This window comes from Schistocerca serialis, chromosome 4 (assembly GCF_023864345.2).
Source record: "Schistocerca serialis cubense isolate TAMUIC-IGC-003099 chromosome 4, iqSchSeri2.2, whole genome shotgun sequence".
NCBI classification, from domain to species: Eukaryota; Metazoa; Arthropoda; class Insecta; order Orthoptera; family Acrididae; genus Schistocerca; species Schistocerca serialis.
In genome coordinates this window covers 116,198,383-116,223,317 of record NC_064641.1, presented here as the reverse complement: position 1 = coordinate 116,223,317, position 24,935 = coordinate 116,198,383, and the positions used below count along the sequence as shown (strand labels likewise).

The following is a 24,935-nucleotide window of genomic DNA, read 5'->3' as shown; positions in this document are numbered from 1 at the left end:
CGTCTGCCAAGGTTGCCACCTTTATACGAAGACAACCCAGTGTCATGGTTTGAGCTTGTCATGCACCTTTTTGAGCTGCATCACATGTCTGATGACAACTCTAAATTCCTGTGCCTCATCACGCACCTCCATGATCATTCAGACTTAGTTTGTGATCAACTCCTCTCGCCACTGCCTCCACCAAAATACGAGTTCGTGAAGAAGATGATCATAGAGCACCTTGCCTGCTCACCACAAGAATAAAAAATCATGATCTTGTACGAAGAACATCTGGGAGACCAAACCCCATCACAACTCTGGCGTCGCCTTCGGTTACTTGTGAATGAGCATACCTTTCGGACATCACACTGTGGGCAGTGTGGTCTGCCAAGCTGCCTACTGACCTACAGATCCACCTGCTACCGCACTCCTTTGGACCAACTGTATTCACTGCTATGACAATGCCAACCAGCTCACCACTCACCGCCAGCTGGCACAACTACTCCCACTTACCGGCCGTCTGCTGGCAGAGGCAGGGCTCAGTTCACCTCCACAGCTTCTACATCACATGGCAGCATCCACTCACTCTCTCCACCATCTGAGCACTCTAGGATTGCCCACGCACCATACATGCCGGTTTACATGTTGGAATATATCAACAAGGCCAAGCCTCCTTCACTGCTGTGGTCACCACCACCACCACATTCGGCTCATCCATACTGCTTGTACCACAAGATTTTCAGCGATAATGCCAAGAAGTGCCAATTACCTTGCGAGCACTCAAACGCTGACTGCAGGACCTAAAAGATGCCACGTCCTGCGGGGAACCTCTCAGACGTCCTCATACATTGCACTCCGTCCACTCGCCCACCCGACCGAGCGGTCATTTGTACATGACTGACTTTTCATCATGGCTCGTTTTCCTTGACACTGATGCTGATGTGTCTATCATACCTACATCAATGGCTCCCCCATATTTTCATTCATGAAGTCACTTCTACGAGCTGTCAATGTATCAACGTTACAAATCTTTGGCTCTGTCAAAATTACGGTGCACCTATCTCCTTCTCTGTCTTTTCAGTGACGTTCTACATTGCTAACATCGATGAACCAATTCTTGGTACGGATTTTTTGTCCCATTACAAACTTTCCCCGAATGCAGTTCAGGGCTCAGTGCTACATCATCCCACTAACACTCAGATAATGTGCTCCTGCACTTACGTTCCACGATCTGTTTCTCTCACAACATGTGAGCTTGTACGCAAGTGCTCCATGCTCGCAGGTGACATTGTGACATCACTAACCTACTGTCAGAATATGACTCGGCGGCACATCTCTGCCGGGAAAATGAAGAGCTGAAACAATGCACAGCACACACTTACAACGAGCTCATCGCAGCTCGTACCTCGCCGTTGAAACTGCAGTCCGCAGATTCACCACCTAATCGAGCTTCTCCGGCAGACAGCACCTTAGACACTCATCAGGTTAATCCAAAAACATTAATTGTGTGTGGCAATTTGCGTCCGGTAGACTCTGCACCCCCGACGTGCTTGCCACATTCAGTGCCATGTGTTTCAAACAGTGCTTCTAATGACAGCCGCACATGCAATACGACCATGCCCACCACACAGGCAGCTGCCCCGTGTGTTGATAAACATTGGCCCTCTCTTGCGCCAGCCACGTGACTCGCCAGCCATCGCAGTTCCACACACAATGCCAATGATCCTCTTGCCTGTGCCGCTTACCAAGTGCAAGGTTGTCAGCAGACAGTCGCCGTGTGCTCCGACTTGCTTCACACTGTGCACAGCCACCTCTCCAAACAAGCAGACGCTCACATACTAGGCATGTGACTTTCGTGCTACTGTTTCCCACTCGCACTAACGGCTACGCCCTGTCACGCCCTACTCATCCAAAAACTTCGAGTCAGCACAATGATCAGTCTGGTGTGCAGTTCTCGGTTTCTTCAATCACCAAATAAATGACACACAAGACAGTTACCACTTCCGGCCCTCCTATTAGGCACGAGGTTAGGCGCCTCATCCCTATTAAGTTGCGCGCGGCCCACAGCAAATTAATTTTGGAGGCAGGTCTCCTGCAACCGTCAGAGAGCAACTGGTCTTCACCTCATCCTCAAGCATGATGGTTCTTTCCAAATGTGTGGTGATTACAGATGTCTGAGCACTCGTATCATCATGGACAATTACCCCGTGCCTAACATAAGTGATTTCACTCAAATGTTATCTAGTGCTACAATTTTCAGTGTTATTGACTGTAGATGTGCCTACCGCCAGATTCCTGTAGCACCAGAAGACATCCCTAAAACAGCTATTATCATGCCACATGGTTTGTTCCAATACAACTTCATGCCATTCATCCTAAAAAACATGGTGCAAATGTGGCAGGTTTTCATTGACTTCATCTTACGACAGCTCAGGTTTTGCTTTGCATATCTAGACAACATACTCATTTTCAGCAAGTCAACTGAGGAACATGAAAATCATTTATCCATGGTCCTCCAGACCTCGAACTCCAATGGCGTTGAGGTCAACAATGACGAATTCCAATTGCGTCAGCCTTCCGTCACTTTCTTCGGTTACACCGTCTCCACCGACGAAATACAGTCTCCCAAATCTCGTTCACAGTCCATCACTTCACTGCCACCCCTGGCTACTTACAAAGAACCCTGATGTTTCCTGGGCACAATAAATTACTACTGTCATCACCTGCCTTCTGCCACTGCCGTGCAGGCCCTGCTGACTGACTCACTGCTGGGTAAACAGACTTCAGGACTCAAACCCGTTCGCTGGACTGCACCTGTGCTGGAGACTTTCAATGCATTAAAGACTTCTTTAGCTCATGCCATGACGCTTGCCCACCCTGACCCCTCAGCAGAATTGTTCATCACTACGGACGCCAGTTACATCGCAGTGGGAGCAGTACTACAGCAACGCAAGGCAGACGCAGTTTCCCCTCTTTATTTCTTCTCTAAAAAACTATCAAGAGCTGAGAAGAAATACTCCATTTTCGATAGAGAACTCCTTGTGGTTTACGAGGCCGTCAAACACTTCTGTACTTACTTGGAGGGTCGCTTGTTCTTCATCCTCATAGATCACAAACCACTCGGAGATGCTTTCTGCAACCCCCCGATGACCCACCCCCTTGGCATTTCTGCCTCTTTGATCTAGTCTCCCAATTCACAACCGATGTTCGCTATATCAAAGGTATGGACAATGTTACTGCAGATTTTTTCTCACGGCTCAATATTATTTCATGCGTCATTGACTTATCCAACCTGGCCACCCTACAAGCCTCTGACGAGGAATTTCAACCTCTCCTCATGGACCCTCAAATAGCTCTTGTGTTTACTAAAGCTAAATTCCCTGGCATAGTGGATGAGGTGTGGTGCGACTCTTCTACCATTGTACCGGTATCTTACTCCCATTACTTCCCCCCCTCCCCCCCCCCCCTCCTCCCCCCCCCCCCCCCCCCCTGTGCCGGCAGACCTTTGATGCTCTGCATAACCTCGCTCACCCTGCATCTCCTGCCAATGCAACGAAATCAGCCGCCAACCGACTCCACCACTGGGCAACTTCAACATCCCCCCAGGACGATTTCACCATGTACATATGAATCTTATTGATCCTCTTCCACCCTTGGAGGGCCGAAGATACATTCTATCCCCAATCAACTAGATGTGCCACTGAGTAGAGGCAGTTCCCTTACCTAACATCACTGCTGAGACCATGGCCAAGAGTTTTATCTCCTCGTGGATTGCTAGGTTTGGTTGTCCAACCACCATCACCCCTGACCAGGGTCAGCAGTTTGTCTTCCCTGTTCACCATTTTATGTAACGTCTGTGGCATAAAGAAAATTCACACCACAACCTACCACCCACAAAGCCATGGGTTAGTGAAACAGTGGCACCGCTCTCTAAAAATAGCACTCAGGTGCCATGACTGGCTCTGGTCTGAAGCACTTCCACAGGTGCTGCTCGGCCTCCATTCAACTTTCAAGCCCAACTTACAGGGAACTATCTCAGAATTCGTTTTCATGGAGAACCTCGTCCTACCAGGGGAACTCATTCAGCCACAGGTACCCAAAGGTTTCCCCCCTCCTCGGATTTCATAGTCGCATGCACACTCACTTCAAAGAGGCACGCCTGCACCCACCTATCAGCCACTCCCTGCCAGACACTTACATGCCAACCGCTCTCAACACTTGCTCCCATGTAATGCTGAGAGATGATTCAGTCTCACAACCTCTGCAACCACCTTATCTCAACCCCTTTAAAGTCCTCTGGTGGGGCGATACATCTTTTGACATCATCGTCAAAGACAGTCGGCAAACTGTTTCGTTACACCAACTCAAACCAGCATTCATGGACCCCAACACCCCTCTGCTGGCTCAGTCTGATTCTCCTAATGTCTCTCCCGCCAGTCTCCCTCTCACCGTGGAGACCAACAATGTTTCCTCTCGGGCCACCATGCCAATTTGTTTACCCGACGCCTCCCCGTCGCCTTTCACAGGTTTCTTAGACACGTCCCCCTCCACCCCATGTGTGGGTTTCGCTGCTACCTCATCAAATACGGAGACACTCCCTCCCATAGTCACCCTGCTCTGCAACGTACCCCCACACTGCATGTACAACATTTCAATCATCACTCTCGACAAACACGTTCTCATCCTACTCACAGCCACTGTGGCCTCGCCACCCAACGACCAGTTAAACAGCAGTGTTGTGCATAGCCTCACCCACCCTCGTGAGTGTGACCTGATGACAATTCGCACCTTCATCATGCTGGACAGCTCGATTAGCATCTGGGCTTGCCACACCTACAGCCCACCATACGCCGTTCCGCCCACCTGCTCTTCGATGGCCGCCACATCATCCATCCTTGCAGGCTCAGTGACTTTGAGGTGGACCTGCCTCCTGTCGCTCTGCCTCCGCACCCCACCCCGGTCGAGGGGAAGGTCCCAGTCGTGCATATACCATTACCATGTCGTACAGCCTCCAACAACAGTCTCGATGCCCACATGGTGTTCCCTCTGCAGTACTCCATACTGCTCGGGAGGGGGGGGGGAGGGGGGGCGGGGGGGGGGGAGCTGTATGGCATTGATAGGTCATATTGACCATGAACAACATAATCTTTGGGACTCAGATCGCTCATCTGAGCCACCATGTTAATTCAGTCTGTTCTTATACCTTGTACTGTGTGCACGTGTATGATCATTGTTGAAATATAGATATGTGCAGATATTAATGGGGACAGTTTATTCCATATATCGATACTTGCAGGTTCTTGAGACGTTAATTTGTGAATTCTGAAAGTTGCACAGCTTGGCAGCACCACTAATGCTTAACTTTTGGTAATGCCAGCTTGCTGCTTGTTGGTACTAACCCACTTGTCACTGAACATTCCTGTGTTAATTAGCGCATGAATGTAGTAGTGCCTCATATCGATGTGTTTTGTTCAGGCATGATGCACACAATTGACTCAGTGCAATGGCACCTGTATTATCATGGGACAGAGTTACTGGTTTTTCACAATGGTTAATACACAAGCCATGGAGCAATCCTTGAAGGTATATTGCTTCTTGCACTGCTGTTGCAGGGCCATGTAGTCAACTTCTGTAGTTGATAGAGCAATCATTTAGTGCCACTATGAATTCCATGAAACTGGTGCTCCAGCTGGCTTGAAAATATAGGCTGTCATTGATTGCCACTGACTGAGATCTGATACTTAATGAGCATCATAGGAGCCCTCAATTTCAGTTGGTCCACTTTTCCAGAAAGTTAGTCCTATATAGGTTTGTTGTTGTTGTGGCCTTCAGTCCTGAGACTGGTTTGATGCAGCTCTCCATGCTACTCTATCCTGTGCAAGCTGCTTCATCTCCCAGTACCTACTGCAACCTACATCCTTCTGAATCTGCTTAGTGTATTCATCCCTTGGTCTCCCTGTACAATTTTTACCCTCCACGCTACCCTCCAATACTAAATTGGTGATCCCTTGGTGCCTCAGAACATGTCCTACTAACCGATCCCATCTTCTAGTCAAGTTGAGCCACAAACTCCTCTTCTCCCCAATTCTATTCTATTGGTTATGGCTTTGATATATCTCATAAAATGTTTGGCTGCTTTCCAGTGCTCTCTCTCTCTGTCTCTCTCTCTCTCTCTCTAATACTCACAGCATATGCAGTGCGCGGTCTTGTGCCTTGAGCCAAATATAGAAGTGACCCAATGGCTTGCTGACAAGGAATATAATGTAACACAAGTTCTTCCTCATCTGTCAATTTACCGAGCGAGGTGGCGCAGTGGTTAGTGCACTGGACTCGCATTCGGGAGGACGACGGTTCAATCCTGTCTCCGGCCATCCTAATTTAGGTTTTCCGTGATTTCCCTAAATCGATTCAGGCAAATGCCAGGATGGTTCCTTTGAAAGGGCATGGCCGATTTCCTTCCCCATCCTTCCCTAATCCGAGCTCGCGCTCCATCTCTAATGACCTCGTTGTCGACGGGACGTTAAACACTAATCTCCTCCTCCTCCTCTGTCAATTTTTTATTCATTTATTTATTTATTTATTTATTTATTTATTATTATTTTTTTTTTGTAGCTTCAAATAAGATTCAAGTGGATGTGCAAACAGACTGTGATCTTCCATACTACATTTATTCAGTAAGTTTGCTGCACATTTACTCTGATCAATGCTAATCATCCCTTGTTTTCTGTTTTGTTTTATTCTCATACCAAGACACCAACTGAGTTCACCAACATTTCTCACCTTAAATTGATTTGTTAATTCTTCCTTCAGTTCTCTTTTTACCTATTATCAGGTCATTTCCATAAACAGTTATAATGAGTATATTTTGCTTCTCAATTCTGTAATAAATGCAGGGCTCACATTCTGACTTCTTTAGGTTCATTTTATGTTGTGTTAGATCTACCTTCTGATACCAAATACATGATGGCTATTTTACCATCAATTGCCTTCTTCAGCTTGCAAACCTCTATCTCCTCCCCCTTCTAATTTTCGGATTTAAAAATAGACTTTTTTATCAGAATTGTCATACAGGAATACAGTTCAATTTCAGCTGTTATACCTAACAGGATATGAACTGTAGAATGATCAACATATGAGAACTTTTCATCGAAGTCCACTCCTGGTTTCTTGGAATAATCTTTTGTGTCAAAATGAGCCTCAGAACATTCAATTGCACAATTTGATCTTTCTTTGAATTTGAAAACCCATTTCAAAAAGACTGCCAACCTGCTTGGTGGTAAATCAGTCAAAATCTGTGTCTCATTTTCAAATAATGACTTACATTCATCATTTAAGGCTTCCTTCCATGTTTTTCAATCGTCATGACTTATTGCTTCTTTATATAAATTAGTTTCAGAAATACCAGCAACATGAGCAAAATCACCATTAAAATATTTAGTATTTGGTTGTTTCACATGATGATTTTCTAATTTCTGACTGCACAGTTTCACCAAGCGAGGTGGCACAGTGGTTATCACACTGAAATCGCATTCAGGAGTACGATGATTCAAACCTGAGTCTGGCCATCCTGATTTAGGTTTTCTGTGAATTCCCTAAATCATTTCAGATGAACGCTGGGATGGTTCCTTTGAAATGGCATGGCTGACTTTCTGCCTGATCCTTCCCTAATCTGATGAGACCAATGACTTTGCTCTTTGGTCCCTTCCCACAAGTCAACCAAACAACTGCACAGTTCCTGTATCTGACTGATCAGTGTTCCTGTGTACATTGCCATTCACTGTCTGCTCAGTGTCATCTTGGGCCAATTCAAGAAAGCTGCATTCCTGCCACCGTGAGCATGTTGTTGTCAGTTCCATAGCTTCATCAATGATATTATGTGCTGCCACCAGTTGAGCAATGCCCATACCACTGCTGTCAATAGGTTTATTGTTCACGATGCTGTTTCCACAGTTTCACTTTGAATTCTCAAAGAATTGCATCTCACAGGCCTTCAGAATTGTCTTTGGTAAATTTGGATCAGTCAGACAGTAGGCTTTAGAATCTTCACAATATCAAACAAAGATAAATTGATTGACAAAATCCGTTCCATTATTTATTCAAAGTATTTCAATCTTTTGACCAGTTTCATTCTCTACTCATGTTTTGAACTCAATGACTTCAGCATGTAACTGAATGCTTTTCTCGATATATCATCCATAAAAGTGAGAAGATAACTTGCTCCTTCCCATGAAGCCATGCTCATTAGTCGATGAACATCAGAATGCACTATGTCAAGTAGACCTTTTGAATTTCTACTTGATGTTTTAGGAAAAGGTTGATGAGACTTTTTTTCTTTTAACAATATTATGGATAGAAAAGTTGCTACTCAACGTATGGTAGAGATGCTGAGTCACAGAATGGCACAACAAAAAGAATTTCACACATAAAGCTTTTGGCCAATGCCCTTTATCAACAATAGACACACATACACAAACACTCACACACGCAAATGCAACTCACGCACACGACAGCAGTCTCAGGCAACTGAAACTATACTGCGAACAGCAGCAGCAGTGTATGACTGGAGTGGTGACTGGGTGGGGGAAAGGAGGAGGCTGGGGCGAGTAGGGGGAGGGGTAGTGTGGTGGGGATGGCGGGCAGTGAAGTGCTGCAAGTTGGGCGGTGGGCAGGGGAGAATTGAGGAGGGTGTGGGGGAAGGGGGGGGTGGGAAGTAGTGGGGGAAAAAAATCCACCATCCAGTCACATCTGCCGTCCCCCTTCTTCCCACTTCTCCACCCTCAGACCTGCTAACCACAGTAATACATGTATTTTTTATCAGTTATTCTTTACTTTTATGCTTGTGACTTCTCGCCAATTTTAGCGAGTGTTGCTAATGCCGACTCCCACAAATTTCATCTTGTTTCACCCTTTTGCATCCATTTTGTGCTTTTTGTATATTTTCACACTTATGTGGGTGTATTTTTGTGACATTTTTCGGACGTTATTCTACATATTTACGTAATTTTTCGCATTTTTCCACCACCATGGATTTTTGCTCCTTGCCTCTGCATCAATACAGAAAATTCTCCTTATCCCTAGCCAGATACCAGTCCCACATACTGTTCCTGCATTGTTGCTTGGCTCATGGAATCCCCCCTAATGGCCTTAGCATCAAATTATCCATCTCTGGCTGCCACCCCTCCTTCCACAATGACTTCCGCCTGCTCAAATTGCTCCAATCCTTAGCCCTCACCATCATAGTCCTGCAAAACCATATCAACCAAGCCCACACCTCCTTGCAGTACCTTCTCTCCATCCGCAAGATTCTCCTGCTATGCAATCCCAAATTCCTGGAACCCATATTACACATTGAAACTCTTGCCCTGCAAGGAACTTGATCAACATGCACAACACCACCTCAAAAAGCTCTCCAAACTGCTCACTTCCTACTCTTGCCTTGGAGTGCCACTGTCCACCACTGCTACAACAACCTCCAAACCTCCCCTACGCCCTCTCATAGCTGACAAACCCTGTCTTGCAGACCTATTACACTTACCCCACTCTCTAAAACTACCTCCCACCATCACACAGAATCCAGAACCTAAACAAACTCGAGAACAGTCAGGAACCTTTTCTCCAGAAGCCTTGGCCCCACAGAAATATCAGTCCTTTCCAAGGGCCTCAGCTTTTGCCCCACTCCCAAATTCAATCATGCTGGACTTGTTAAAGACCTTCTCTCCTTCTCCCGGCCCCTACAGTGGAAACACTGTTTTGCGACCAACCCCACCGATCAGACTCAACCAAAGACCAATATTGAACCTTGACTAACTCAGTTCCCTACTCCATCCAACCGTGATCCACCCTCATTGCCCCCAAACAACCCCCTGTTAACTTTCCAGAGTTTCTTAACCTCAAACCTTGTCTCGCTATCATTACCCAAATCCCTCTCCAAAAGAGGATGGACAAGCATATTGTAGGCAGCCTCTTTAGTAGATCTGTTGCATCTTCTAAGTGTTCTTCCAATAAAATGCAGTCTTTGGTTCACTTTCCCTACAACATCTATGTGATCTGTCGAATTTAAGTTGTTCATAATTGTAATTCCTATTTTTAGTCGAATTTATGTCCTTTAGATTTGATTGATTTATCATGTAACTGAGGTTCAATGGATTCCTTTTAGCACTCATGTGGATGATCTCACACTTTTCAGTATTTAATGTCAATTGGCAATTTTTGAATCATACAGATATCTTTTCTGAAATGTTTTGCAATTTGTTTTGATCTTCTGATGACTTTACTAGTCAGTAAATTACAGTGTTACCTGCAAACAACCAAAGACTGCTGCTCAGTTTGTCTCCTAAATTGTTTATATAGATAAGAAACAGCAGAGGGCCTATAACACTACCTCGAGGTCTGCCAGAACTCATTTCTGTTGTACTCAATGACTTTCCATCAATTACTACAAAATGTGACCTCTTTGATAGAAAATCACAAATCCAGTCACGTAACTGAGATGATATTCCATAACCACGTGAATTGATTACAAGCTGCTTATGAGGTACGGTGTCAAAAGCCTTCTGGAAATCTAGAAATATGGAATAAATTTGAAATCCCTTGTTAGTAACACTCAACACTTTGTGTGAGCAAAGAGTTAGTTGTGTTTCACAAGAATGATGTATTCCAAATCTGTGTTGACTGTGTGTCAGTACACCATTCTCTTCCAGGTAATTCATAATGCTCATATATAATATATGTCCCAAAAACCTGCTGCATATTGACATTAATGATATGGGCATGTAGTTTAGTAGATTACGCCTATTGCCTTTCTTGAATAGTGGTGTCGCCTGTGCAACTTTCCAGTCTTTGGGTAAGAATCTTTCATCAAGCAGGCAGTTGTATATGATTCTTAAGTATGGATCTATTGCATCAGCATACTCTAAAAGGAACAACACATGGAAAAGTACCTGTAAATGCAAATTAATCATCTCATTAACATTAATGTTAATTACTAATGATTTAAATATTTCCGCTTTGTTAATATAGCCTCTCACTACCTGTATGCACTTTGTCCCACCATTATGAAAGTAACCAGCATTTGAATTAATATTTTCTACAACTTGACAGCCTGTCACATCATCATTCACTTTGTCTACAAATTTTGTTTACTACTTACCTGCACACTGGTTCAGCATCATCAAATATATTAATATATACCTTAATAATTTCCTGAACCGCTCTCAGATTCTGAAATATCAACAGAATTTATTTGCTTTATATCAGAAATCATTTCATTATCTTCATTACAAGATCAAGTTTGCACTACCTCTGTTAACTTGGCCTGACAAGAATCACCAACAATGACTTCAATATCTTCATTACATAGGTTTCCAAATGAATCTCTGCTAGACTGAATATCCTTGCATTTTTCTTCTTCCCTATGCAGTTTTGCATTGAACTTAACTTACTACTTACATTGCTCAAATTTGGCGGTACACTCTGAATTTAATTTTTAATATCACTTTTAAAATCATTGTAAATTGTGTCTATTTTTGAACTTCAACTGCCATGACTTTCTTGCCATGATGTAAGTATTTCCCCACATAATTTGTCAAGCCCACTTTTAACCACCTTCAATACCATTTCACTTTCCTCATCACTCCTCCAACCACTTTGAACCTTTTGGTGCCCCTTTTGCTAATATTGGATGAACACTTAGTACTAAACACTTTTATCTTGTATTGTCCTGATATCACTTACTGTTGCCATTAAAAATTATCTGCCTTTCATATTGCACATCCATCTGCAGTGTTAACATATGGTTTCCCAGTTTGTTCCTCACTGGTTGCTCCAAACTTTATTGTCTATTGGCTGAAATTTCTCTCAAAGATGGTGCTGCTTCCTAATTTTGCATTAGCTAAATTTCAATTTGTTGCCTTTTTTGCCACATTCTTCCATGTCATCTGTAAATCATCAAATTAACTCTGTCTTTTCTGTTATTTTCTTATGCTCTCTTATGTTCTGTTTTCGTGTGTGTTGTGACTATTATGCCACATAAAGTTTTGTTTGGATACTTTCAAATAGTTCTTTGTTATATTGTGCTTCAACAAATTCATAAGTTCTTTTGTCATTGCAAAAAAAGGAATGGATCCTCATGTGGCAGCATCAAATGGAACAAACTAACCTGACTTGAGCCTTATCTTCTTGGTCTTCTCTGTAGCACATAAGGTCACTGTCTCGAAACTGAAAGCTTTTTGGGTATTGAACTATGTTGTGTAATAATGGATGCAATACAACTGTTTTTTAGTTTCATTTGGTTACACATTTATTAACTGTAAATGGAACTGTTGGATAATGACCAGTCTTCTAAGACTTGTAATCATATAATCAGAACCAGACAAGACCACCAATGCAGTGACAGTTCCAGTGGCAATGCTGATCATGAAACTACTTATCTTCTAATTTACAGTTTATAGAAACAGACAACTGAACACAGCTCATTATTATAATAAACATACACTGTGACACAAAACCAAAATGTTTACAAAGTGTAATCTGATGAACATAGTCTATGTTAGCAACAGCTGAAGAAGTTTGCACAGATGTTTGACAACTGCATATTGTTGATGATCCATGTAATTTATCTGAGATATATGTCAGCAAACTGATTTTTATGGCTTTCAATTTATAATTTGATCCAAATAAGCACAGATTACTGTCAAACTATTAAAAGAGTACTTTCTATGACTAATTTTACTACATAATCACAGATACCAGCAGGGAGAGGTTAGTCTTACAGATGTTGGTGGCAGGCTCGTTACTTAGATCTTATCTGTATGATTATTGGCCTCAGACTGAAGACACTTAGGTGGTGGGGTGTATTTAAAAGCTTGTGTATGAAAACGATTGGATTTGGGGGTCCAGTATCTCCTTCCAAGCCTCTGGATTGATTTAGACCAAATTTGGCCCACAAACAGCAAATTTCACAAGTTTGAGCATTGTGGGGGTTAGACCTCCTAGCTCCAGTAGGAGTGGAGAAATAGGCAGAAAATGGTTTTTCAGCTGAACACATCACAAAAGTTTTGCATCACCTTGGTTCTGAGACTTCCAGAACCTGTACAGAAAACTGGAATAGGGATCAACATAAACATCATTTCTGCCCTTTTTATTGCTCGTGAAAACCACACATTGCATGTTGTACCACCATACAGTGAGACCTTCAGAGGTGGTGGTCCAGATTGCTGTGCTGTACACACCGGTACCTCTAATACCCAGTAGCATGTCTTGCATTGATGCATGCCTGTATTCATTGTGGCATACTACCCACAAGTTCATCAAGGCACTGTTGGTCCATATTGTCCCACTCCTCAATGGTGATTTGGAGTAGATCCCTCAGAGTGGTTTTGGGTAACATCATCCATAAACAGTCCTTTTCAATCTATGTCAGGCATCCAGAATGATATTTTCACTCTGCAGCAGAGTGTGCGCTGATATGAAACTTCCTGGCAGATTAAAACTGTGTGCCGGACCGAGACTCGAACTCGGGAGTGCTAGTTCTGCAAGTTTCGCAGGAGAGCTTCTGTAAAGTTTGGAAGGTAGGAGGCAAGGTACTGGCAGAAGTAAAGCTGTGAGAATGGGCTGTGAGTCGTGCTTGGGTAGCTCAGTTGGTAGAGCACTTGCCCGCGAAAGGCAAAGGTCCCGAGTTCAAATCTCGGTCCGGCACACAGTTTTAATCTGCCAGGAAGTTCCATATCAGCGCACACTCTGCTGCAGAGTGAAAATATCATTCTGGAAACTTCCCCCAGGCTGTGGCTAAGCCATGTCTCCGCAATATCCTTTCTTTCAGGAGTGCTAGTTCTGCAAGGTTCGCAGGAGAACTTCTGTAAAGTTTGGAAGGTAGGAGGCGAGGTACTCGCAGAAGTAAAGCTGTGAGGACAGGCCGTGAGTCGTGCTTGGGTAGCTCAGTTGGTAGAGCACTTGCCCGCGAAAGGCAAAGGTCCCGAGTTCGAGTCTCGGTCCGGCACACAGTTTTAATCTGCCAGGAAGTTTAATAATGACCTACCACAACAGTTTTCAACAGCTGATACTATATTATTTTCTGATGATACCAGCTTCATTATAAAAGGGAAGAATGATAATGACATGCAGCAAAAAATCAACAAAATAGCAGAAGTGGCAGAAAAATGGTTTAAAGATAACTGTCTAGTTGTCGATGACAAGAAAACTGTATGGATGAACTTCAACAACATAGGGAACAAAAATAGGACCAATGTAAAATTCACATTATCGAATAGCAAAATTCAGCAAAATAATCTCATAAAATTTTTGAGAATATCAGTTAATGAGGATCTAAGATGGGAAAAACCTGTAGAAATGCTTAACAAAAAATTAAGCAAGTACTGTTACTTATTAAGAGCGCTTAAAGATTGCTGCAATACTGAAACAGTGTTAAGTGCTTACTATGCATACATGCATAGTCTTCTGCAGTATAGTGTAGTGTTCTGGGAAAATACCTCTTTTGCAAAGCAGTCTTTTAAGCTCCAAAAGAAAGCTGTAAAATTAATAAGTGTGTTGCCTACAGAGCACCATGTAGAGCTACCTTTAAGGAATTGAAAATCATGACCTTACCATCTATATTTATATTTTAAAGCATCTTCTTCATTAAAAACCATCAAGTTTCAGCTTTGAATAGTGAGATCCACAATTATCATGATGCTGGTCCTGGCGGAGGTTCGAGTCCTCCCTCGGGCATGGGTGTGTGTGTTTGTCCTTAGGATAATTTACGTTAAGTAATGTGGAAGCTTAGGGACTGATGACCTTAGCAGTTAAGTCCCATAAGATTTCACACACAATTGAATTGAATTATCAAACAAGGAACAGGGGTGACTATCATATGGATGTGCACAGAAAATCAATTTGTCAGGACAGTGCTGTTTACAAACAAAAAAATTCTGTACAGTGCATTGCCAGGTAACATAATAAAATACCAAACATTAATACATTCAAAAAAGAACTAAAAAGCTACTAATAAACAGCAGCTTGTACAGCATGAATGAATACCTGGAATTTTGCTAAAATCAGTAGGTCTGCTTCATAACTCACTAAACAAAAATCCATAATTATCAACCATTCCTAGATAAAACCAAACTCCTTTCATCCATGTATGTATCTAATTATGCACCTAGCTTTTGTGCCATATATTACTATGCCTAGTAAACTGAAGTACTGGTATTTAATAGTTTTAGTAAAATCAACCAAGGGGTTTCTGTAGCTTTTATTCTGTCTGTATGTACGTATATAATTTTATAATAAAATTAAGCAGAATAATGTTTTTGTTACAAAGATGTGTTCATACCAATGATAAGATTTTGTACATGATGTAAATATGTAATATTTTATACTGTTCTGTACCTTGACAAGTCCAATATCGTGAATGTGATAATACGGATGCTAAATAAAATAAATAAATATATTTAAGGTATGGTAGTTCTCTACCCCCATGAACCATGGGCCTTGCCATTGGTGGGGAGGCTTGCGTGCCTCAGCAATACAGATAGCCATACCATAGGTGCAACCACAACGAAGGGGTATCTGTTGAGAGGCCAGACAAACGTGTGGTTCCTGAAGAGGGGCAGCAGCCTTTTCAGTAGTTACAGGGGCAACAGTCTGGATGATTGACTGATCTGCTCGTGCAACACTGACCAAAACGGCCTTGCTGTGCTGGTACTGCGAACGTCTGAAAGCAAGGGGAACTACAGCCATAATTTTTCCTGAGGGCATGCAGCTTTACTGTATGGTTAAATGATGATGGCGTCCTCTTGGGTAAAATATTCCAGAGGTAAAATAGTCCCCCATTTAGATCTCTGGGTGGGGACTACTCAAGAGGACTTCGTTATCAGGAGAAAGAAACCTGGCGTTCTACGGATCAGAGCGGGGAATGTCAGATCCCTTAATCGGGCATGTAGGTTAGAAAATTTAAAAAGGGAAATGGATAGGTTGAAGTTAGATATAGTGGGAATTAGTGAAGTTCGGTAGCAGGAGGAACAAGACTTTTGGTCAGGTGAATACAGGATTATAAATACAAAATAAAATAGAGGTAATGCAGGAGTAGGTTTTAATAATGAATAAAAAAAATAGGAGTGTGGGTAAGCTACTACCAACAGCATAGTGAACGCATTATTGTGGCCAAGATAGACATGGAGCCCATGCCTACTACAGTAGTACAAGTTTATATGACAACTAGCTCTGCAGATGATGAAGAAATTGATGAAATGTGCGATGAGATAAAAGAAATTATTCAGGTAGTGAAGGGAGACGAAAATTTAGTAGTCATGGGTGACTGGAATTCGAGAGTAGGAAAAGGGAGAGAAGGAAACATAGTGGGTGAATATGGATTGGGGCTAAGAAATGCAAGAGAAAGCCGCCTGGTAGAATTTTGCACAGAGCATAACTTAATCATAGCAAACACTTGGTTCAAGAATCATAAAAGAAGGTTGTATACATGGAAGAATCCTGGAGATACTAGAAGGTATCAGATAGATTATATAATGTTAAGACAGAGATTTAGGAACCAGATTTTTAATTGTAAGACATTTCCAGGGGCAGATGTGGACTCTGACCACAATCTATTGGTTATGAACTGTAGATTAAAACTGAAGAAACTGCAAAAAGGTGGGAATTTAAGGAGATGGGACCTGGATAAACTGAAAGAACCAGAGGTTGTACAGAGTTTCAGGGAGAGCATAAGGCAACAATTGACAGGAATGGGGGAAAGAAATACAGTAGAAGAATAATGGGTAGCTCTGAGGGATGAAGTAGTGAAGGCAGCAGAGGATCAAGTAGGTAAAAAGATGAGGGCTAGTAGAAATCCTTGGGTAACAGAAGAAATATTGAATTTAATTGATGAAAGGAGAAAATATAAAAACGCAGTAAATGAAGCAGTCAAAAAGGAATACAAACGTCTCAAAAATGATATCGACAGGAAGTGCAAAATGGCTAACCAGGGATGGCTAGAGGACAAATGTAAGGATGTAGAGGCTTATCTCACTAGGGGTAAGATAGATACTGCCTACAGGAAAATTAAAGAGACCTTTGGAGAAAAGAGAGCCACTTGTATAAATATGAAGAGCTCAGATGGAAACCCAGTTCTAAGCAAAGAAGAGAAAGCAGAAAGGTGGAAGGAGTATATAGAGGGTCTATACAAGGGCGATTTACTTGAGGACAATATTATGGAAATGGAAGAGGATGTAGATGAAGATGAAGATGAAATAGGAGATACGATACTGCGTGAAGAGTTTGACAGAGCACTGAAAGACCTAAATCGAAACAAGGCCCCAGGAGTAGACAACATTCCATTGGAACTACTGACGGCCTTGGGAGAGCCAGTCCTGACAAAACTCTACCATCTGGTGAGCAAGATGTATGAAACAGGTGAAATACCCTCAGACTTCAAGAAGAATATAATAATTCCAATCCCAAAGAAAGCAGGTGTTGACAGATGTGAAAATTACCGAACTATCAGTTTAATAAGTCACAGCTGCAAAATACTAACATGAATTCTTTACAGACGAATGGAAAAACTGGTAGAAGCCGACCTCGGTGAAGATCAGTTTGGATTCCACAGAAATATTGGAACATGTGAGGCAATACTGACCCTACGACTTATCTTAGAAGAAAGATTAAGGAAAAGCAAACCTACATTTCTAGCATTTGTAGACTTAGAGAAAGCTTTTGACAATGTTGACTGGAATACTCTCTTTCGAATTCTAAAGGTGACATGGGTAAAATACAGGGAGTGAAAAGCTATTTACAATTTGTACAGAAACCAGATGGCAGTTATAAGAGTCAAGGGGTATGAAAGGGAAGCAGTGGTTGGGAAGGGAGTGAGACAGGGTTGTAGCCTCTCCCCAATGTTATTCAATCTGTATATTGAGCAAGCAGTAAAGGAAACAAAAGAAAAATTCATAGTAGGTATTAAAGTCCATGGAGAAGAAATAACTTGGAGGTTCGCCGATGACATTATAACTCTGTCAGATACAGCAAAGGACTTGGAAGAGCAGTTGAACGGAATGGACAGTGTCTTGAAAGGAGGATATAAGGTGAACATCAACAAAAGCAAAATGAGGATAATGGAATGTAGTCGAATTAAGTCGGGTGATGCTGCGGGAATTAGATTAGGAAATGAGACACTTAAAGTAGTAAAGGAGTTTTGCTATTTGGGGAGCAAAATAAGTGATGATGGTTGAGGTAGAGAGGATATAAAATGTAGACTGGCAATGGTAAGGAAAGCGTTTCTGAAGAAGAGAAATTTGTTAACATCGAGTATAGATTTAAGTGTCAGGAAGTCGTTTCTGAAAGTATTTGTATGGAGTGTAGCCATGTATGGAAGTTAAACATGGACGATAAGTAGTTTGGACAAGAAGAGAATAGAAGCTTTCGAAATGTGTGCTACAGAAGAATGCTGAAGATTAAATGGGTAGATCACATAACTAATGAGGAGGTGTTGAATAGAATTGGGGAGAAGAGGAGTTTGTGGCACAACTTGACAAGAAGATGGGACCGGTTGGTAGGACATGTTCTGAGGCATCAAGGGATCACAAATTTAGCATTGGAGGGCAGCGTGGAGGGTAAAAATTGTAGAGGGAAACCAAGAGATGAATACAATAAGCAGATTCAGAAGGATGTAGGTTGCAGTGAGTACTGGGAGATGAAGAAGCTTGCACAGGATAGGGTAGCATGGAAAGCTGCATCAAACCAGTCTCAGGACTGTAGACAACAACAACATGCTAGTTCTGCAGATAAGCCACTGATATTCCAGTGCATCAGAAGGGAAGTTTTTTACTGTAATTTCATGTGCATCCCCTCTTTGGTACCCGTACCTTTTATTTTCAGTTTTTACCTTCTCTTTTTACCCCAATCAGAATGTATCATTTTCCCTTGTTTTTAAGATTTTACTCATGTCTGTGAACATTTTTCTTAATTTAATAGAGCCTAAGCTATTGAGTCATAGCCCATCTTATCATGTAAAAACTCATTAAATTTTACATGCATTAAATAACAAAATTGCAGTGGTTGGTACTTTCAGTGATCCATCTAAGACATTTAAGTGTTAAATCACAATACTCTCATAAATAAATTGATGTTTTATGGAACTGGTGGTATAGCCAACCAATGAATAGTGTTGTATTTAACCAAAAGAATGTAGACAATTGTACTTAATACTGAACTAATGTAAGAAGAAGAGATTTTCCTCCTGGAGGGGCTACAAAATGGTTCAATCTTAAGTCCACTACTGTTTCTCATACATGTAAATGGTCTTATATTTAATATAAAACAAGCATAATTAGTTCTTTTTGCATATGACACTAGCACTGTAATCAGTCCAGTCATATGTGTCACAAAAGAATAAATGGCGTATAATTTTCTTAATAATATTATTGAGTGGTTCTCTACAGGTGGTCTCCCTTTCCATTTAAAAAGAAAACACAGTGTCTTTAGTTCAGCATATCAAGAGATACTACAACAATGACAAATGTAACACACTGTGAAGAAATAATAGCTAGGGTGGAAGCTTCATAATCTTAATGTGTCCATATCGATAAGAACTTAAACTCGAAAACACACATCCTTTAACTCCTAAAACACATTAGGTCAACTGCATTCACACTTTCAATCTTTGCAGATCTTGGGCAGAGGCAAATAAGTAATTTAACATACTTTGTTTACAGGGCCAGTTTAAGGTCCAAGTGACACAAGCTGGCACCTGCGGTGGCAAGTTGAGAGTAGTGACAGAGGTGTCACAAATCTAAGATTTCTCTACATGACATATCATAATTATTAGTGGCTGCTTGGGGTGTCATACTGAGAGGTACATGTGAAGTGCAAGATTTGTATAAATGCATACTGTAGTTAGTTGTGAAAGCTGACAAAGGTGAATGTGTAAGAGGGGAAAGGGGGGGGGGGGGAGAGGGGGGGTAGAGAGTGGGCTGATGGGACATGTTGAATGTTAAGTTGCTTGTGTGGAAAATGTTATCAAACTGACTCTGTTCATATATTTTCACTGAATAATGTCCTGTGGAATAATACTGTGGGTTAACTTTTCTACAGGAAAAAGTGTTTTCATTGCTAAAAAGTGTATTGTGAGAATAATATATACTGTTCAAGCATGATCATCTTGTAGACCTGTTTCCAGAGTTAGGCATTTTGACTGTCACTTTACAGTAGATTTATTCCCTCACAGAAGTCATTGTAAATAACCTGCTAAAAGGAGCAATGATGTACATACTTACTATACATGAAGTAAAAATGATGTTCATTTTTACATATTTATGTTGTCTTTAATACAAAACGAGGCTCACAGTGATACCACCAAAATTTTTATCACTTAGTCTTTAATATGAAGTGTCTGACAGACAGCAAAGCTAAGTCTGATTTCACCCCATTATGATTAATCGTACAAATGATCCATGGAATATAAAACTAACTGGCTTACTAACTAGTTCACAGCAGTCAATATAACTCTTAATCTTACAACAGTTTGTGAAACCTGTATTTTTCGTGGTGTATAAAATGTTTGGATAACTTACAGAAATGCAGCCAGGTGACAGCTTGCTGAACACACCTACAGTGCAGACCAGAACTGATTGAATTTTCCTTTTGATATAGTTAACTCTAAAATTAGGCCCACTGATTTTCTGTGTGTATGCAATAAGTTAGCTGCTAGAAGTTTCCAGGGCCTTTTCTGGGGGAGGGATTGGGGAGCAGGGGGGGGGGGGGGGGAGGGGGGGGAGATGGGAGCATCATGATGATTTTGGAATGAATTACATAACAGTTTTGAGATTTCATGAAAGATGTTCTTTGTTCACTTGCTGCCAGTTAGTATTCGTTACGCATTTGGACTTTCTTCAAACTGATACTAAACTGATTCATTTGTTTTATTCTGATGGGCAGTATGACAGTCCCATTTTCAAAGATTTTTTTTTATTTCTTTCTTTCTGTTTTTTTTCCTAGGAAGTTGCAGCTGCCCTTTCCTGCCACTTGCTGGGTACGTCCTTGATTAGCTTAATCACTAAACTCATTTACAAGGCTCATCCAGGTCATCCATAGCTGAATTTTCTGATGAAGAGTTGCAGTCTGCATGTGAATCATGCAATGGCTTTTTACATTTTTGTAATATATCATACTGATCTTAAGTCCACATCTTTTGATGACTCACCAGACTCTCAGAATGATTGTTATACATTTCTTTGGCTTGTTTTCTACATATTGCTATATATTTATGAATTAAGTTTCAAAGACACTTCTGCATTTTGCAGGTTTTAATGCTACTTCATGATGCTGGAGCCGATCTTTCAAAAAGGGATGTCCTTGGGAGGACTGCACTCCATAGAACACTGGGAAACAAGGAAAATTTTGAGTACTTGTGGGAAAAATGTAAAGATTTCACACACTCTGTTGATAAGAAAGGGCAGACACCAATACACAGAGCTATTTCAGATTTCCATCTTCATTGGGAAATGCAATACGTAGTGAGGCTCCTATTGGAAGCTGGTGCAGATGCCAAATCATGTGATACAGAAGGAAAGACACCTTTATGTATTGCTGTAGAGAAAGGCTCACGTGATGTAAGTATTTTTTTATTTTTTTCATTGTATGTGAACTATTTTACAGGCATCACTTTGTGAAACAAATGTCTGGTGGATGGTCAAGTAAATGGAATGAAATGGGTAGAGAGAAAAGAGGTGGGAAGCAACAGGACAGGTTGGGAACAGGTAGTTAGTGAGTCAGGGGAGACGTGGTTGTACAGGCTATACATGTGGCACATAGGTGCTGGAGCCTGTGGGGTGCAGCTAATGGAGAGGATGACATGGAGGCATAGATTTGGAGGGAGTCCTAGGACAGAGAAGGAGGAAACTATTGGGTATAGGGTGTGGGGCAGCAGGTTAGAGAAGACAGAAGCCAGGAGGATTATGGGAGTGTAGGATATGTTGCAAGGATAACAATCATCAAATGTAATTCAGGAATGCTGTTGCTGGAGGGAAGGATCCAGAGGGCATGGGTTGTGAAGCAGCCATCAAATTGTATTAGACATAAAAACATAGATTCTGTAACTGTCCCTAAATTTGTGAATAAGCTGTTGTAAATTTGGCTTGTAGAACCACAGCTCCTCCAGTACCAAAAATGCAGCTGAGGCATTGATCTTGTTTCTATAAAATGTTAGTGCCACAGTATTCAGAAATTCATCATTAGGTTGCAGGAGTACAATTCTTAGATTATCTGTTTAGTTTTTGTGGTCCTGGTAGGAGTAAAGAATGACAATGCAGAAATTTACTGCAGTTCAAAGCCTTAATTTAGAATGTTATAGTACCCTCACACACACACACACACACATATATATATATGTGTGTGTGTGTGTGTGTGTGTGTGTGTGTGTGTGTGTGTGTGTGTGTGAGGGTACTATAACATTCTAAATTAAGGCTTTGAACTGCAGTAAATTTCTGCATTGTCATTCTTTATATATATGTATATCTGCTTGTGTCTGTATATGTGTGGATGGATATGTGTGTGTGTGCGAGTGTATACCCGTCCTTTTTTCCCCCTAAGGTAAGTCTTTCCGCTCCCGGGATTGGAATGACTCCTTACCCTCTCCCTTAAAACCCACTTCCTTTCGTCTTTCCCTCTCCTTCCCTCTTTCCTGATGAGGCAACAGTTTGTTGCGAAAGCTTGAATTTTGTGTGTATGTATGTGTCTGTTTGTGTTTCTATCAACCTGCCAGCGCTTTCGTATGGTAAGTCACATCATCTTTGTTTTTAAATATATTTTTCCCGCGTGGAATGTTTCCATATATATATATATATATATATATATATATATATATATATATATATATATATAAACAAAAATGATGTGACTTACCAAACAAAAGTGCTGGCACGTCGATAGACACACAAACAAACACAAACATACACACAAAATTCAAGCTTTCGCAACAAACTGTTGCCTCATCAGGAAAGAGGGAAGGAGAGGGAAAGACAAAAGGATGTGGGTTTTAAGGGAGAGAGTAAGGAGTCATTCCAATCCCGGGAGCAGAAAGACTTACCTTAGGGGGAAAAAAGGACAGGTATACACTTGGACACACACACGTATCCATCCGCACATACACAGACACAAGCAGACATTTGTAAAGGCAAACTCTTTGCTTGTGTCTGTGTATGTGCAGATGGATATGTGTGTGTGTGTGTGTGTGTGTGTGTGTGTGCGAGTGTATACCTGTCCTTTTTTCCCCCTAAGGTAAGTCTTTCCGCTCCCGGGATTGGAATGACTCCTTACCCTCTCCCTTAAAACCCACATCCTTTCGTCTTTCCCTCTCCTTCCCTCTTTCCTGATGAAGCAACCGTTTGTTGTGAAAGCTTGAATTTTGTGTGTATGTTTGTGTTTGTTTGTGTGTCTATCGACCTGCCAGCACTTTTGTTTGGTAAGTCTCATCATCTTTATATATATATATCTTCAGACACAGGTGTTTTGGGCATACTTTGTCCAATACACTTCTAAGCATTTTAACCAGTGTACCTCCACCAAGAAACATCAGCAGATTCAAATCCTTGAAGACTAAATTTATCCAACTTATTATTAATACACAACTGATGTTCCTTTGGACCTTGTCCTTCAAACACTTTTTATTAGCTTCTGTACCATTAGTAACCCTTTTCAAGCCAAAATTAAATCTGTATGCACATGTAACCACCTTATATAGAATGGCAATAGCAAACTTATTATTAAAAAATGTGATCTCATCTTTAATGTTGTAGGACCTGAAAATTGGCATTTGTTTGGCATTCAAATCAAAATGCCCTGAAACCTTACTTTTTTTGTCTTTATCGCCATGACTAAATTTGGTATTAAATGTTTAAAAAAACTCCATACACTGCTTATACGTCCTTCCCAGGTGAATTTTAGTAGTCAGAGGACACCTACAATGAATCCGCCATTGATGTACATGCCTGCAGTCCAACATCATCCTCTGTCCTTGTCTGTATAAATGGAGATACCCTCATTCGCATTACTGTCAGATGTCTCTATTACCTCTTTCATAGACATACAGTGAAAAATATGACAGTTAGCATGGACAATATATGCTCAGCCGCAAACTGTGCTACTGTTTGGTCAACTTTACTCTTGGCCACCGTTTTGTGGTGACTATTCATTCAGGTGGACAGTTGGTTGGTGGTCATGCCCACATAAAATGCTGCGCATTGATTGCAGTAAAGGTAGTATACGACATGGCTGCTTTCACAGGTGACCTAAACTCTGATGGGGTAGGATATACCCATGACAAGACAGGAGTAGGATGTGCTAGGTGGGTAAATCAGACAACTCTTACACCTAGGTATTGGAGAGGGATATGACCCCTATGGCAAGGGGTTGGGAATGGGAATGGCATAGTGACGGACCAGGCTATTGTGTAGGTTAGGTGGGCAATGGAATACTGCTTTAAGAGGAGTGGGCAGGATCATGGGTAGGATGTCCATCATTTCAGTGCATGATAATAATCAACATTTTGATGGGGGATATGATTCAGTTGCTGAAGACTATGATGATATCGGATGACTGGGGTGGGAGAGGGTGTGCTTCCTTGCACTGATTCTACACAACCCATACCACAGTTCACCTGTGAAACAGTAATCCCAGCAATATCCAGACGGCAAAATGTAGAAGCAGAGGTGTGTGTACTCTAGCTTGTCAAAGGATTACTTCTGAAAGCCAGCAAAGTTTTCATTCTTTCTTGTGTGTGCTTGTCAGTTTATGCTGGTCAGTGAGGTCTCCTTTTCTCCTGAAGTATTTACATTGTGACAGAATGTTCCTTGCTATATTGATAGATGGAAGGAGTTGGATATGTAAAGTCTAAAGAAAATACCTCACTTGTAAACTTATATAAGAAGTTGGAGATCATGTTCAGAAGTCATTGAAACGGCAGTTGCTTAAGA

At 41.5% G+C, this 24,935-nt stretch overlaps 1 protein-coding gene across 1 annotated transcript in view; it reads left to right on the top strand.

Annotated features, from left to right (window-relative positions):
• Positions 1 to 24,935, top strand: part of LOC126475425 (serine/threonine-protein phosphatase 6 regulatory ankyrin repeat subunit B-like) — a 355,304-nt gene that overhangs the window by 95,731 nt on the left and 234,638 nt on the right. The window contains exon 6 of the mRNA XM_050103270.1: positions 21,267 to 21,575. Coding sequence (XP_049959227.1) covers positions 21,267 to 21,575 — 309 coding nt within the window. The remainder of the gene's footprint in view (positions 1 to 21,266; positions 21,576 to 24,935) is intronic.